The following is a 17,070-nucleotide window of genomic DNA, read 5'->3' on the forward strand; positions in this document are numbered from 1 at the left end:
AAAACAGAAACATTTAACCCCATCTTTACCTCCGTCTTCAACACCAATGATGGGCCCTGGGACGCCCAGAGCCCTGTGTTAGAACACTATGTATGGGGGGAATGATAAACAACCCTAGTTCCCTCAGCTGCTCCTCATAAGACTTGTGCTCCAGACACTTCATTCATTTTATCTTCCTTCTTTAGACACGCAATAACTCAGCTACTCAGTAAACTGAGCAAATAAATTATTATATTAAAAGAATAATATGCTTAAGTAAATACTGTGCAGAATTAGCACTAAGGTGATGCAGCCACTGATCATGTGTCCAGCAACAAGCCTTTTCTGCAGAGATTGTTGCTTTTTTTGCAAGCCAGTGTTTTCCAGCATCTGTAGTATCTTTCTCCTGCCTGCTCCCTCATAACTTCCACACATGGGAATTATTTTTTTCTGCTTGGGAAAGTTTTAATTTATTAACTTGGCCTCTAAGGAAATGTAAAATTACATGAAGAATGTGACATGCCAGTTATGAAAACTTTCTTGACTGCTCTCCAGGAACAAAATAAAAAACTTCCTGCTGTCTACTCAGCCTGAGCACATGGGTCAAGACATCAGCCACAGCAAGATCTAAAATGTTGTAACTGTATCAGAGAACCCTGAAGAGATAGTGTTTACTTCTAAATCACCTGCATACAATACCGTATAAAAATATATCATAAATATATAAATATAATAGTTCAGTTGAAACTCAAGCTGGCCACTGCAATGGAAGATAATAAAAAGTGTTTTTACAAATACATTAACAACAAAAGGAGGGCCAAGAAAAATCTCAATGCTTTACTGGACATGGATGGGAACATTGTAACCTAGGAGAAGGAAAATGCTGAGGGACTTAATGTCTTCTTCTGTTTAAGAGAAAGTTCAGTTATATTCAGGCTACCCAGCCCCTGAACTGGTAGACAGGGAGCAGAACAGATACCCTGCAATCCAGCAAGCCACTCAATCATTTTTCATCAGTCCTGGTTAGCTGGAGAGGTCCCAGATGACTGGAGGTTGGCCACTGTGGTTGGCCAATCTACAAGAAGGCCAGAAGGAGGATCTAGAAGATCTACAGGGCTGTCAGCCTGATCTTGGCCAGGAAGGTTATGGATGATCTGTTGGTTATCTTGAGTGTGTTCACATGGTGTGTACAGGACAACCAGGGGCTCAGGCCCAGCTAGCATGGATTTAGGAAAGATGGGGCCTGCTTGATCAACCTGATCTCCTTTTATGACCATCCTACCTAGTGGATGAGGAAAGGCTGTGGATGTAGTCTACCTGGACTTCACTAAAGTCTTTAATGCTGTCTCCCCAAAGCATCCTCCTGGAGAAGCTGGCTGTGCACAGTTTAGACAGGTGCCCTCTTCACTGGGTTAAGAACTGGCTGGTGGTCAAGCCTAGAGAGTGGTGCTGAAGGGCGCTGCACACAGCAGTAGCTGGTCACTACTGGTGTTACTGAGAGAGCAGTGTTGGGGCCAGTCCTGTTTAGTATCTCTCCTGACCTGGATGAGAGGATTGAGTGTCCCCTCAGACAGTTCACAGATGACACCAAGTGAGTGGCAGTACTGTCTGCTGGAGGGCAGGAAGGCTCTACAGAAGGACCTGAACAGGCTGGATCAATGACCCAAGGCCTGTGCTATGAGGTTCAACACGGCAAAGAGCCAAGTCCTGCACTTGGGCTGCAACAAGCCCAGGCAGTGCTACAGGTTGGGGCAGAGTGGTTGGAAAGTTGCCCAGCTGAGAAGGATCCGAGAGTACTGGCTGAGAGCTGCTGAACATGAGCCAGCTGTGCCCAGGTGGCCAAGGCGGCCAATGGCATCCTGCCCTGTGTCAGCAATTGTGCGGCCAGCAGGACCAGGGCAGTGACTGTCCCTCTCTACTCAGCACTGGTGAGGCCACACCTTGAATCCTGTTCTTGATTCTGGGTCTCTCATTGTAAGGACACTGAGGTGCTGGAGTGAGTCCAGAGAAGGGCAATGGAGCTGGGGAAGGAACCTGGAAAGAGAAGTCTTACGAAGTCAGCTGAGGGTGTTTAAAACTCTCTAGAACTGCATGAAAGGAGGTTGTATGCAGGTGGGAAGTGGCCTTTTCTCCCAGGCACCTAAAGACAGGAGAGAGGTAATGGCTATAAGCTGTGCCAGGGGAGCTTGAAAGTCAGAAAAACTTTGTTCACTGGAAGGACTGTCAGGCATTGGAAGACTGGCCAAGGATGTGGTGGAGTCACCATCACTGGAAGTATTCAAGAAATACTCAACATGGCATATAGTGCTGTGGTTAGTTGATATGGTGGTGTTTGGCCAATGGCTGGAATCTGATTTTGGAGGCCTTTTCCAACCTTAATGATTCTGTGAAATCTCCTCTACTGTTGTATTGACCCTAATTCTGCAATACATTTTGGAAAGGCTTTCCCAGAGGTGCTTTGCTTTGCAAATACAGGATGTTGAAATCACAGAATATCTCCAGCTGGGACTCCCTGAAATAGATGCTCTAAAGTGTACAGACATTTGCAGCTGAATTTAACAGCATTAAAAGCTGTACTAAAAATATTACACCTTGATTATTTAAGCTCTCCAATGCTAGTGGTACCACAATTCTCTATATGCATCTTAACTTTATGCCAAGCTTTTTTTCAGTAATAGAAGAAACTGTAACCAAGAACCTATACCTCAATGCACAGATAACAATCCTGGTGTTGTGTACGTATCAGGTAGTATGTTCAAGGAATCAATTATATGTCATCAAAGAGTCACAAATTACTGTACATAAACTCTTAATGTAATTTTTAAACTACAGCAGTTCAGAACATTTTAAAAAATCACAAGTAATATTCAAAGACTTGCAACTTGTCAAAATACAGTACCTTTCCTGTCAAAAGAAGAACCCTTGTCTCTTCTGAAATGTAATTCCTGTCATTGCAGAAATCCTGCATAAAAAGAAAGTAAAAATTAGTTTGTGTTTCATGTCTTAATCTCACCTTTTTTTATATACACTCAACTGACTTCCAAATTAGACGAAACTATCAAGTGTTACATGTACTTCACACCATGCAACCTGGTGACTAACGAATCAATCTAATAAAGATAGATTAAACTTGTATTTTGGTGGAGATTTACAGCAAGCATTACTGAATGACAGTATGCCATACCTGAAATTGGGATCAACATTTTTTCTTTCAAAAGTGACATAATTGTTTGAAATGATGCAAAACTGCTCTCCTTATCTGCTCACTTGCACGTTTTTAATGGAAAGTCCTAACAGAGGAAAAGAGGTGCCATTTTCTCTAAACAAGTTGAAAGTGGTTACTTTTGTCACTCTGAGTATCAAAGTTTACACAGACTGAAATCCTGTAACTGAGTAAAGGCACCAGCTTACTGTTACATAGCATTTGCCATTTCACAATTAAATAGGAAACCAAATTCTGCTTAAAGAGACTCTGGAGAGGCTGTTAATTGACAGTCTAGGGCACTAAAAAATGTCAGCCAGTACATTCTCCAGGCCAACTAAAGCATCAAGTCTGGTCCAGAGAATTACTTGTGTTCCCTTTACACTTTTCAGAAGTAGGTCTCTTAGAGAGCAGTAGTGCCACTGCTGGCAGCAGAGCTGTAGTTGCCAAAGCTATTACTAGGCAATAAGAGGACCAACTTGTACAGCAAGCAGAATAGCCCAACAGCTACTGACAGATAGAAATATACCATGAATAATATAATGTTCCCGGTTTTTTGTCTGATTTGCATTCTAATTCAGATACACAATCAGAATATACAAATATATTCTCATATGTTCAGATGCACTTGTAAAACACACTAATGAAATGATTCATCAATACATGCCAACATATCAGAATTAATTCCAGTCAGCTCTCACCTAGTTACAAACATTTCTGTCATGTGTTCATAATACACAGATAGAAAAGCACAGAGCTGACATTAAAAAATTAATTGCTGATAATAAAATATGCATTTTCCCACTCATTATCTTAAGGAGATAATCAGCTCTTGATCATCAAAAAAAAAGTACTCTGGAAATAAAATCAACAAATTTACCTTTTCAGGTTGTGTAAAAAATTTGGTTGGCAATACAGGGTCCTTTGGTGAATCTGCATTGCACAAAGCACTTTTGCTGTTGATTACACATAGTGCTACATCACATACTGTGTAAAGTTTCTGGAAAGAAAAAAAAAAGGCAAGCATGCTTTAGGAATTACTCTTTTTACAGTGTAGAAAGAATCCAATACTTAAAGTTTAAACCATGTGTTTAAATAACCACTACTAAGGACATATTTTGTAATTATATCATTAACCATACTGCTGGGCCTTAAAACAGATGGAGAAGGCCTCATTTTTCATACGATACTATTGATAGAATCTAGTAATACTTTACATGACTATGCTGTACAACTGAAACTCTTGCTCAAACTTTAAACAGTTTCTCATCTCTGCTAAAAACTAATGGGTTTAACAGAAGCTGTATAATGCAGTATTTTCTTCCCCAACAGCAGAAGATACTTATGTCAGGAAACTAGGCAACTGTTAGCTAAAACAAGACAGGCAGTAACAGGAATGTTTTAAAAAATTGCAGGTATTATGTACTGGCAGAGGTCAGCAAGGTTTTGCAAGAATGAGATTGGAAACATACAGACAGTGCCTGCAATTAGCAATGTCTCTAAAATAACATAAAAATGTCAGAGCTAGTTCTTTCAGACTTCCTGCAAATCCTGCTTGTGAAACCCTCAGATTATCACCCAGCACTAATCTCAGCTGCATTTCTTACTTCATTGGCCTTTGGCTCATCAGGAGACTGAGCATCTCGGGTAAGCTTGATGTTTTCTGACATCTTTTTCATGAAGGCATGGCTATTGTTTTCATTCTTTGTCATTAAAACTTCAAGCATGAACCACAGGCACCTACAAAGCCATAAAACCACAAGCAATTACACTCCAGCTTTTATACTACAGCTCCTACATACAGAAAAACTTACAAAATTTTGATAGCTGTACTAGCTTTCTTTTTAAAAGAAACCAAAATCAATTTGAAGACATAAACAGATAACATCATATAATGGTGTAAATAGAGTCTAGACCTTTACCACACACAGTCAAAAGTGTACTCTTTGGTGTAAACCTGCCAAATTAGTGAGCTTATTCTTACATCTGTAAATACTGCCCAGCTGACCAACTTTTTTCTCTTCCACATATGAATAGAAACAGAAATTCTGGTGCTATCATCACCCAAATGAAATTCTGTAATCACTACCTTGAGCATCATGTCCCTATCAACAATGTACTATGAGCACACTAAAAGCAGGCTAAAAAAAATCATGCTGCTGCTAGACAGTTATCCACAAGAGGTGGATTAATACTGCAGTTCAAATAGGAGAGGAGACCCAAAAAGCAGGTCAGATTCTTGCTACTGTTCCATATGGGAGGAAGATTCTCCCAGGTAAGACTTAATGGAATTAGCTTTCCTAGTTTTCTTTCTTTAAATCTAGCTTCTTTATAGTGAGATTACATTTTATTTTGACTGAAAGTTTGTTTTAAAAAATTGTCAATTATGATATAAAGCACAACATGGTCTATCCATGCTACAAAGCTCCACCACTGCATATGGTTAGAGGGTCAACAGTCACATCATGGTAAAATAGTATTTAGTTGGCAAAGACATATGCATGGTTCTGAGAAATGCAGGCTTTGCCAGTGGCTAACTTAATTCTGAAGCTTTGGAAGAGATTATTTTGCAGAAAGAGGTAATAAAACCCAAGAAAAATAGGATGACTAAACATTAGAATTCCCTCCTCACAAAAGCCCCCATCTTCTTACCTGATAGAAACTGTAATAAAAGAGAGAAGGACCATTTCTCTCAAAAGCTAAGAGGCTTATGCTGCATCAAAATACTTACAGAGCTATCTGATGTTCAAGAAACTAGGATGTCTCTATAGTCTGACTTGCATCCAAGAGCTACAAAGCCTATAGTAAATCAATCTGTTAGACAGCTTTACATCCATCTATCCAGTATTTTCAAGAACTTGAATAGGATGAGCACAGGACCAGTAACATACCCATCCTGACCCAGGTTCTGCAAAATCCAGTGTCACCCCAAGATTTTGACTGAGAACACATTCTACTCTGGTAATTCCAGTTAACTCTGTCAAATTCAGTAGCTTGACTTCCTCACTAAGTCAGCAAATTACATCAATAATTATCAACTTTGAACAAGACCTGTCCAAAACACCAGTGGGATTTTATGAAAAGAAATATGCACCTAGAGGAACACAGTCACATAAAGTCATTCTTTGTATCCATTTCAGTAATTTCGGAATATGAATTAGGAAGAGAAAGACTTGAGCCAGTATAAAGATAAAAAACAACCAACACCAAATGTACCCTGCAAGATAACCTTAAAAACCTTCATCAGTAACAGTAAGTATCACAGATTATGGTTCAGGAACTGCTAAGCATGCATTTACTGTACATCACTGTATCTAGGCCATGTAAACCAAGACAAACTAGGGAGACACCTACAAAATACACTGCAAAGCCTGTTGTTACAACTTTGCAAGCATCTATGTTAACACTTTAAAGTAAACACTAAGACACTCAGAGCTGTTAAAAGAAACACTGTAGCACATTAATTGGAAAACATTTTTCTCGTATCTCAGGAGACTCTTCAGAGAAGTATTCCTGCCAAAATTCCCCTACAGAGTATTTCTTTGTTTCTAACCCTTCTGGCTAGTTCAGACAGTCTGTGACAAACATGAGGGAGGAAAATTGACAACAAAGAAAAGCTATACAAGGGGTGTCCAAAAAAGCTCTGTGCACTAGGAAGTGCTTCTCACAGAAAGTATTAACTCAGTGACTGCAAATCAGAACTTGTTCCCATGCATTCTGGATAAATGCTGGAGGATGCTTTCAGATGTTGCCAGGAACAGTGAGTGCTGGGACAAAATGTAGACTTGCTGATCAGGTAAAAAATCTTTACTGACTTCAGGTCTGACCAGGTGTGAATCAAGTAACTCAGAAATCAGAACACACCAAACTTTTAATTTAGAGAAAGAATCAGACTCAGAATGTCAGAAGTGAATGTGCAAAAAGCATTAAGATCTGAACTATTCTACTGGTGCCAAAATAGAACTGCTTTTTGGATGATGTATATTGTAGTATGTGGTTACACATGCCTAATACAAAACCAACAAAGCTCAGTTTCATAAAAAAATGAATAAAACAAAAAAACCAAAACACCAAAATCAGAACTGTGTGGTGGGAAAGACAACATGCTTTGACAATTTTTCAGTGTTAACTGTTTCTTAAAATTTTAAAATTCACTGCAAGACACAAGGAGCAAAAGAAGTTATAATTAAGATGTGAAATATTATTTGAGGCACACAAGAAGGTGTGAATGTGGAAACAGCACAGAACAAGCTCCTGCTAAGTATGATGGTATTGTATACAGTAATCTGTGCTGAATACATTAAGAAGTACTAAGCCTGCACTGCTGACATATAGTGCAAATAGTAAGTCAGCAGCAAACTTTGAATAAATTTTAGTAGTCTTGCACAGGAAGGGGAAATAAGTTTCCAGTGAGGCAGCCTCAGTGTTTTCAAGTCTTGGAGAAGCACTCTATTTTAAAAGTTCCAAAATATTTAACTAACATTACTTGACATCCTATAAATATTCCTAGGCACAAAGACAAGACTCTAAAATCATTACTTACTTTAAAAGCAGCATACACAACTCACTAATTTGGTATACTACTGTATGACCAACAGGTTACCATTTCAGCTTTTAGAATATACTGCTAAGCAGTTGTTGTTGCCTTCTTCCCATGGTTAAAGTATTCCATATTTCCGTTTTTTCTACTTACACGTTTGCAAGATACTGTTGATAAAACAAATATTTCTTCTTCCTAATTAGTTTTTTTCCTCTTCCTAATCAGTTTCTTTCCAAGTGCAGAGCAGTTCTCAGCATAAGAATTCTAGAATTACTTGACACTTACTCTTTGACATCACGGAGCTGATCAACATCCTGAGGTTTTGTGAAATCTGGATCATGTGCCAGTAAGTGAATCATATATGGTACCACATATTCAGGCAGCAAGGACAGCAATTTTTCTACAGTAGTAACAACAAAAAATTGCTTCTATATTACACACATACACATGCATCATAAGAAAAACTTTTTCAAACACAGAATGTAAAATTTTGACTTATATTTTCTTCGTATGGACTTTAAATGAATCATTAAAAATAAACGAAAAGTTTACTATACAAAACTATTTGGTCTCACTTCAGGAAGGAGGTCATAAAGCCTAAAAATATCAGGACACAAGATTTTATTTTTTGAGCAAAACAAATAAGAGCACAACCATAAGAGCACTGTATTTTACATCCATAATTCTCATTAATGTACAGAAGAGTATTTTATGGTTTACACTAAATACTGAGCTAAGTAAATTTAGATTTGAATGTGTCTAATATAAAGATGAGGAAACAGATTAAACCTATTTGGTGTTTCTTTAGAAAAGCCAGTTGCTTAAGGTTTAATAATTGTTCCTTCCAGTTTAATATTATTGTATTTTTAACAATTTTACTGAAATACTAACCGTTAGCCATAGGATTCTGCTTAATATATTCTCTTCGTATACTGATGTTTTTGAGCAAGCACTGTCTGGCATGTGCTCTTCTCTCCTTCACAGGGTCTTTGGCACACAAAGCAAAGATTGCCATATATTCCAAAGGGAGCAGTAATTTCACAAGTGCCTTATGCAGCTTCTGGGCAAATATCTGCCTCACTTGGTAGCACTCATCCTACAGCAACACAAACCATAAAAGTGCAAATGTCAACAAAAAAACCCCAAAAAAACCAGCATTCAAGGTAGAATTAGGAGGAGGCTTTTTAAAAATATGAACAGAAGCAACACTATAAACATCTGAAATTGAAACTTCAGTAAGTCCTGTGAAAGCTGCAGTGAGAAACAGAATACACTCACTGTAGCAGCAACAAAAGGTCAGACATAAGGACTCAACTCCATTAGGGGTCACTTCAATTCTAATGCAGTTACTTACATTAATGACGAGTGCACAGAGCTGGAACTGTTCTGGGGTAATTATTTCATGGTAACAGGGTTCCTGTGCAAGCTTCATTATTGCACTACCAGCAGCTAACCTCAGTCGAGACATATCTGATTTACTAAACATGGCAGAGAAAAAACCCAAATAATTAATCACAGCTCACTACAACTATACTTAAACTACCTGCATGTCTCAGTTTCTTCTTTTTACAAGACCAATGACCAATCAATGAAATCCCAGTAACATAGCTCTAGATCAAGCTAAATTAATCCTACCAAATTTGTGAAAAACAGTGCTTTACTTTCCTTTTACTTAATAGTGCTTTTACTTCATTTTAAAACTCTACTTCCAGTAAAACAATTAAATCAGATGAGTCAAGTTTCTTGTTTTCCTACCACTGTTTAAATGAAAGTAACACTTTTGCCACAGTTTCTCTTTCCTTCCTTTACCCTCAAAATGAAGCTGAGGCGCAATTACATCACAGTTGGAATGAAAAAGGCCCACCGAAGATAAAATCTAACATGCTTGGGAGGTGGTTATCACTCAATAGTTTCCAAAGATACCTCTGCAGGTGTTTTACTCTCTATAATGTCTTTCACCAGGACAATAATCTAATTTGGAACTCTGTAGATATTAGCAAATTACAAGAAATGGAGTATCTAACATAATTTCATGCTCCCATTCCACTCCTAATATGATTACTCTGATCAGATGTGTAGCCAACAGTGTGCTTGCTGACCTTAACATTCCACAAGCACTCTAAAACATTCTTTGAAATTCTACAACAAAATCTACGGAAGCCTGCAAGGAACAAAGTCTGACCTGATTCGCTTCTGTTCTGTCAAGTCTCCTTCGCTGACAAGCATGGCTGACAATAACCGGAGTGTGGAATTTGCAGATTTGGACTGGTTGTTTTTCATACCCAATAACCAGCGTACCAAAAGCTTAATTGCTTGCACCTATCGCACACAAACAAACCAACAATCAACTTACTTGCCAAACTGTCAAACTGTTGTCAAACTGAAATTCCCATAGAATTCTGTTTATTTGAGCGGATACATTTTTAAAGGATCATAATGAAGCAGTAAATACTTAAGAGTGAAAAAGGAAGAAGCAGTACTCAGCAGAAGGTGAGTACTTGTCACCTCAGATGATTTCAACCATGGTCCATTGTCTTTGCAGATTTGCATCTGCAAAGCATGCAGGATATTTAATGTATGATTAAAAATAAAAGCAACTAGATAAAAATTCCTAGAAATGGCTGCAATTAGATTCACATTCACCAGGGTTTCAACTTATTTCAAATCTATTTCAAAGTCAGTAAAGTCAAAGTAAAGTCACTCTTCTTGTAAGGAAAACTAAAACTTTTGAATTTCTTGATTGTCACAATGCTCTGAATAATTAATAGCAGTAAGTGAAGATAACAGAATGCATAGTTTGTATCAGTTTTATCAGTTTGTGTAACTCACAAAAACAATGATATTCCATTAGGACTAATACTAATTCACTTGAAGGAATTTATTCCAATATGCCCCACTGCACAACTTGAAGAAAAATAAATTTTTAATGGCAGATATACACATTATTACTGTCAGCAGATAACACACCTTTGCTAGAACTTCTGGAGAGACTTCTTCATCCGGAGACCACAATTTTCCATTTTTCTCACCTGTTGACTATAGAAATTCATGTAAGCTTACAAACTGGTTCAACCAGACAGAAAATCAAGAAGTAAAAACAGAAAGAAGTCATGAATTAGACTTCCTTTTACAAAAATACTCTTTATAATGCAATTATCACTGTGCTAACCACTTACAGAACATTACTTTATGGACTAGTTTGACAAAAAAAGCTCTATTCCCCACAGAGTTCATAATAGGATAACAGCACAATAAGCACTTATAAATAAAAGATAATCTTACCCTGTCATTCATTAGGAGATCTTTCACAATGAAATTTGCAACAACAGATTTCATTGGAGAAGCAAACTGGTCTGGAGCCAACATAGAAATATGACCCAAAGAGACCAAGGGAGTTATAAGCTGTTCTGGTACATCAGCATTCAAACTTCTACTAAGAGGCTGAGGAAGGAAAAAGAAAAATTTCAAGATTCAACTTCAGTTAATAAATTAGCATGTCTTAAATTAGTTTATTTTATTGCTGTATTGCTGATGCATCTCACTGTTTTTCCGAAAGAATAAAATTAGCAATCAGAAGGATAAAGAATACAATTTCCTATTCAAAAGAGTAAACAAAAATCTCACTTAAGGCAAGGGCAAAACAAAATCTATATTTTCTTCTTATTTTAATGTGAAATATATTCAAACCTGAGAGACATGAGAAAAAACTTTGACTCAATTCTGTTCAGAAGTTGTGGAAACCTGAATCCCAACTGCCAATGGTAGAAAACAGCAGCTAAAACCTTGGAAACCACCAGGGACATTTCTACTAGCCATCAGTATTTACTTTCCAGGTAACAGTCACCAGGACAATTCCTTTATCACCCCACACCATTGCATCAGATTCTAGCATTAGGGAGGGAATAAAAACTCTCACAGAAGTCTAAGCAGAGATTGAACTCTGCAATCTTAATTCAAAGTTTTTCACACAAATTATGCACAGGCTCAAAGACAGCCAAGATTAAGAACATAAAATATTTTATGAATGCAGATTAATAATATTATTTTAAAGACTTCGGTGTGAATAAACTGTCTTCTGAATAGAAAGTTTTTGCTTAATAACTTGTCTAAGGAAGCAGTAAGTGAGTAGTAAGCTGATGTCTGAGCTTACAGTCAAGTTGTTCTGCACTAACTGCATTAGTGAGGCAAGGCTGTATGTGCAAAGACCTTAAAGCTGGGTAATTCAATACAGCTTGAAAGCAGGGTATATCTCTCATTTAGTATCTGCTAGATGTGTCCCCATGGAATTTGCTGTGGATCAGACCAGCATATTTAGCTTACTTCCCCCAAACTTCTCCTATGCAGATAAAAAGGAAAACCTTCATCTATCAGAATATTAGTAAATCACGACTTTAAGACACAAATATTAATGACTTGCTATTGTAAAATTAATGATTTAAGTACCATACATCTGAAGGCCTCCTGACCTCCTAAACAGTTATCTGTTACTAAACAGTGGGAATTAATTTTAATTACTAGTACCAATTAATTAATAACAGAAAAAAATCTTAAAAACAAAAAGACAATGCATACCTCAAAGATCTGTGCAAGTTGTACTTCTTTATTTGAAAATACAGCATGTATACAGTGAACAGCTTGTTTTGCCTGATGAGGAGTGCCTCTTTTTGCTTTCTGATGCAAAATCGGAATTAGTGTTCTGTGTGAACATTAAACAAAATACTTCAAAATGCAATTTGCAATCTATAAAAAAATATGTATGTTCACACATACAAATCTATCATCACTGTCTTATAAATCAAGTATTCCTTTGAAGTCTGTTCAGGAAAGATCACAATCATAAATTAAAAAGGAGGACAGAATTGTATTTAGCAATACTTGTTGAGTATCTGACTGTACACGTACAAGAAGGAAACAGCCCACAGGAAAAAAATAAAAATCAAACATGAAAGAAATTAATGATCAAAATAAAGTTATTTAGGAAGACAAATATGAGGTGGAGGCAACATGAAAGTTTCAGCTAGGGTAAATTCCTGGATTTATTATCCAAGCCTGGGAACGATACGACTGAAGAAAATCTCTGAAAGCTAAGAATAAATCAATGTGTTTACAGGCTTTTACAACTGGAACTTTTAATCGCAACGTACACCCAAGTAAGCAACTGCTTTGTTGTGAGATTTTGAATTTGAATCTCCTGCAATCTATTTGCTGATCAGAAGGCATGGAAGGAAAGCGCAGGACAGAAGCCACTCCTGATACCAGGTCCAGGTTGCTCAGACTGTTCAGTGTCACTCCCCAGGCAGTGCTGGAAGGCAGGCCTGTCCCCTCAGAGCTCAGCAGCTAAGACAGTAACTAGGGAGGTTCACCCTGCAACTCACCCAACGATTGATATGAAAAAACAAAACCACCTACAAAGAGTCTGACACAGAAAGATCCCAAAAATTTCCCTGCTTTCTTGAAAAGCTCTGTAACAATACATGGATCAGTACATGGATCATTCACAGCACCTCACTGACACATGCTACATAATCAAAATTAGCAACAGGAGGCTAAAGAGCAACTTGCTGGATGGAAAGAATGAAACCTCAGTTTCCTCAAAACCTCCACAAAATCTAAAACCATACCAACCAAAGACCTTAAGTAGAAATTCTCTTCTCAAACCCGCCAAGATTCCACAAATTGGATTAAGAGCCAAAACAGGAAAGAATTCAGTAAAACCCACAGTTACAGTAAGCGTCAATGCCTAACCTACAGCTTTCGTGGTGTTAGGTACATGTACATTGAAGTCTTTGCCAGGCCTTGGTGCAGCAGTTATAAACCACACCTCAGCACACCCCAAGTGACACAAATCTACAGAAGGTGAAAACTGAAATGCTGACATGCACCTTTACATGTTTACATCTACAAGTTTACACATGGTCCACAGGCTCTGTTTGAGCATGGCCAGTACTTCCATCAGGCTCCTGAGTCATATGGTAGTCTTTGTCCATGAACTAGTACAAAAACCTTTATTCATTTCCTATACAAGGAAGCAGAACTGGGGCTGCTGCTGGTGAGCACTGCTTCAAAGGACAGCAAGTAGCCTCTCACAGAAGCATTTCAAAAAAAACCCAAAACATAGGTCCCTGGAAACAAAATATCTTGTTGATTGTATCAAATCATTCAATTATGACAAAGATTTCTGAATACATGAAATCTGGAACATCTACCTGTCCTCAGACTTCTTTTTCTTTGTGTAAAAGAACATGGCTTTTCAGAATGACAACCTGACTTGTTTGGAAACCATGCCAAGGATGGTTTGACAGTTACATTTTTAAGTTGAGACCTCCCAGACTAAACTTCACCAATACCTGGCTAAGGCATGATGTCAAAGAAATCCCAGCAATACCAGAGAGAACATGATGTAGGCAGGAATAGAGTATTGATTAAATTCTGGTAGGGAACCAAAACACCAAAGATACTGGGAACTGTACTGACAATGGGAACTGCTGGGCATTTCCTTCTCTTTACCACTACACATGTCTTCAAACTTATTTCATATCAAACATATGTATTTGTAATATTTTTCTTTTGTCCAAAGTCTGATCCCCATTCAGAAGAACTGCTGAGATTACATCTTTAATTTACAGCAAACTTAGAAGTGTACACTAGTATGCATTTCAGCATGGCAACATCCAAAATGCTATTTCAAGGTATGAGAACTTGAAAGCTGTGACTTATTATTTGGACAAATTAGTTACTGACAGGCTGATTTTAAAGTTTCAGACGTTACTCACAAGATATTTAATCGTCTGGGAATACCAAGTAGATAATGCAGCTTTAATCAGCAGTACAGCATGAACTGCATGACAACTTACAGACAGCCAATTATTCTTTGCTAGAAATTCATGCCTGCTTTTAGATTTTGTTTCTCATCTTGTTTAATAACAAACAGAGCTGTTAGTTATATTAGAGATTGTATCTGCATTCCTTACAAAGATATAAAAATCATGTGAAGGACAGATACGAGTAGAAATTATGCCAAGGAATCATCTTTGCTGTATTTTTGCTGTTGCTTATTTTGTAACCTAAAAGATTTGCTATGCACTCGTTTTAATGTGTCTATTATAAGAAGATTTTTAAGAAGTACCTAACATGTTCAATAAATATATAAAAACTGTGAGAGCAAGGAATTTAAAAATGAAGGGACAGGGACAGAGAGGTAATGAAGGAAATCAAAATCATGGAAGAGAAGTTTTCCATATTAACAAGACTAGATAGGGGCAACATACTGAATAAACTGTCGAGAGGCAGAATTCCAGATATGGAAAGCAGCACATAACAATACTCACGATCTTATCTGTGGCAAGTCTGTTTCTATTTTGTGACCCGTGTTTCTGAAAATCTGTATGGCTGCCTCAGCTACCTTATCATCTTCCATCCTGAGGCACTGCAGGAGAGACTCATAGGTCTCTGCAGAATGGAACGAGGTAGGATGCGTAAAGGACAGAACCTGCATACACACATTACAACAAAGGTGTATTAATTCATAGTAAACGAATAATCAGAAAAACAAAATGATGACTACTTATGAACATTACCATCAACATAAATAACTGTTACATGCCCATATGAAACTATTACATTCAAAAACTGCATTTTGGAGAAGACTATACATAAATTTTCAAATAAATGCATCTAGGTTTTGTTTTTCAGATCCTTGTGTCCTCCAAATATTTTGTAACATACTACATTATTTGAATATATAAAAACACAATTCTTCAAATGAACACTTATTGAAGAGTATTTGTTTATATTGCAATCTATTTAAGAACACTTATTTACAACCTTATTTAACTGAACTAAAGTTTTAATTTCTCTACAAGCTATAGCCCCTAAGCAGAAAAGAATCCAAAAAGGTTAAGATATCTACAAACAAAACATTAGCTACTGTTTTCCAGATATTTCAAATGCTTCTTTCTCTCCCTTCCACTTCTCAGCGCCACTGAGAACAAAAGTTCCCTTTTTTTCTCTACATAATGTGGCTCTTGAGCTGCTTGCTTTCCTTCCAGTGCCACACACTCCCTAAAAAAGGTCTCTCCCAGTTTCCCTGTTTCTCTTCCTCTCACTTTACTTCTATACCTTCTTCTCTACTACTTCCCTAAGCAGAAACCAATTTCTGCTATAACATGTACATTTCAATACTTGGCACCCTTTTCAAAACATCTCTTCCGTTATTCTTCTTTCAAGTGAGTATTAACAACCAGTTTCATACATTAAAAAATAATTATCTAAGTAATTGCTATTAAATAAATTATCTAGTAATAACTATTAAAGCCATGCTAACATTAATTTGTTACTCATGCCACTTTTGTCCCTTCCATTACAGATTAGCTACATTAACGCAGATTACCTTGAGAAGTTCAAGTCCTGCACGAATAGCAGTATCAGGACTTACACCCTCCTCTTCATCATCAGCTGTCCCCTCTATGGATTTATTCATTAGTTTTACTAGTGCACTGAAATGAGAGATACAAAAAGGAGCAAACAAGTAAGTATGACAATGTTAAAGGCTGGAGATAAAAGCAAGATTACTTGGTTTTCACAGCATATAAAGAGAAGGCAACAGTCCTTTGGGGGTGGTGTTGGCATTGCTGTTTGGTTTTTGCTATTTTTAAGTTATTACATTAGTCCTTTTCCTTCTAATTTCATTTTCTGCAAAACGAATTATTTAGGGGGAAAAAAATATCCATAAAAAAAAAAAAAAACACACCATGCTGGTGACATCAGATCAACAGATACTTCCACAAGTTTCAAAATGTAATTAGGTTGCCAGACAAGTCTCAAAAGAAATCAAAACATTCTCTTACACAATCCCACAAAAGGTAATTAATTCAGATGCTATATGGAAGACTGTGCTGCAGTTAACTATGTGAAAATTATGCTCACAGTTTTCACCTGAAGCCCCACAAATAGGATTTTCACCATGAACTGCTACATTTTTAAAATCATCTTGTAGACAGCAGCGCAAAGCAGCATCAAAAGAAGTTGCATCCTCTAGGTTGCTGGGAATGAATACATCTACATAATTTTGATTTAAAACTCACCCACACATTTAGCGCTAGGACAGACCAATTTAAATCCCAAGAAAATTATTTTTCCTTTTGCCATTTCTATAATCTTTTTAATCATTCATGAGTCAATTGTTCATTCTTTCAAACTTACCTAATGGCTTCTGAGTCAATATGTACAGGGGCAATTCTTTCCAAAAGAAATTTGACCATTTCCAGAAAAGGATTTGTTGGCTGCTTAGGATTTGCAAGTTTCCGGGCTATCTCCCTCTACAAGAATGTTAGATACAAACAAGAATTGC

General features: G+C 37.2%; 1 protein-coding gene across 19 annotated transcripts in view; it reads right to left on the reverse strand.

Moving 5' to 3' along the window:
* Positions 1 to 17,070, reverse strand: part of PDS5A (PDS5 cohesin associated factor A) — a 93,995-nt gene that overhangs the window by 30,134 nt on the left and 46,791 nt on the right. For all 19 annotated transcript variants that reach the window (XR_015286728.1, XR_015286726.1, XR_015286734.1 and 16 more), the window contains exons 17-29: positions 16,923 to 17,038; positions 16,111 to 16,216; positions 15,050 to 15,210; positions 12,294 to 12,417; positions 11,004 to 11,162; positions 10,689 to 10,757; positions 9,904 to 10,040; positions 9,076 to 9,199; positions 8,613 to 8,817; positions 8,007 to 8,121; positions 4,789 to 4,921; positions 4,062 to 4,181; positions 2,879 to 2,941 (exon numbers count right to left, since the gene is read on the reverse strand). Coding sequence is in view for 8 of the 19 variants with exons in the window: in XM_086888515.1 (XP_086744641.1) it covers positions 2,879 to 2,941; positions 4,062 to 4,181; positions 4,789 to 4,921; positions 8,007 to 8,121; positions 8,613 to 8,817; positions 9,076 to 9,199; positions 9,904 to 10,040; positions 10,689 to 10,757; positions 11,004 to 11,162; positions 12,294 to 12,417; positions 15,050 to 15,210; positions 16,111 to 16,216; positions 16,923 to 17,038 (1,632 nt within the window). In the remaining 11 variants the exon portion in view is untranslated. The remainder of the gene's footprint in view (positions 1 to 2,878; positions 2,942 to 4,061; positions 4,182 to 4,788; positions 4,922 to 8,006; positions 8,122 to 8,612; positions 8,818 to 9,075; positions 9,200 to 9,903; positions 10,041 to 10,688; positions 10,758 to 11,003; positions 11,163 to 12,293; positions 12,418 to 15,049; positions 15,211 to 16,110; positions 16,217 to 16,922; positions 17,039 to 17,070) is intronic.

This window comes from Cyanistes caeruleus, chromosome 5 (assembly GCF_971803275.1).
Source record: "Cyanistes caeruleus chromosome 5, bCyaCae1.hap1.1, whole genome shotgun sequence".
In the NCBI taxonomy this organism is placed as follows: Eukaryota; Metazoa; Chordata; class Aves; order Passeriformes; family Paridae; genus Cyanistes; species Cyanistes caeruleus.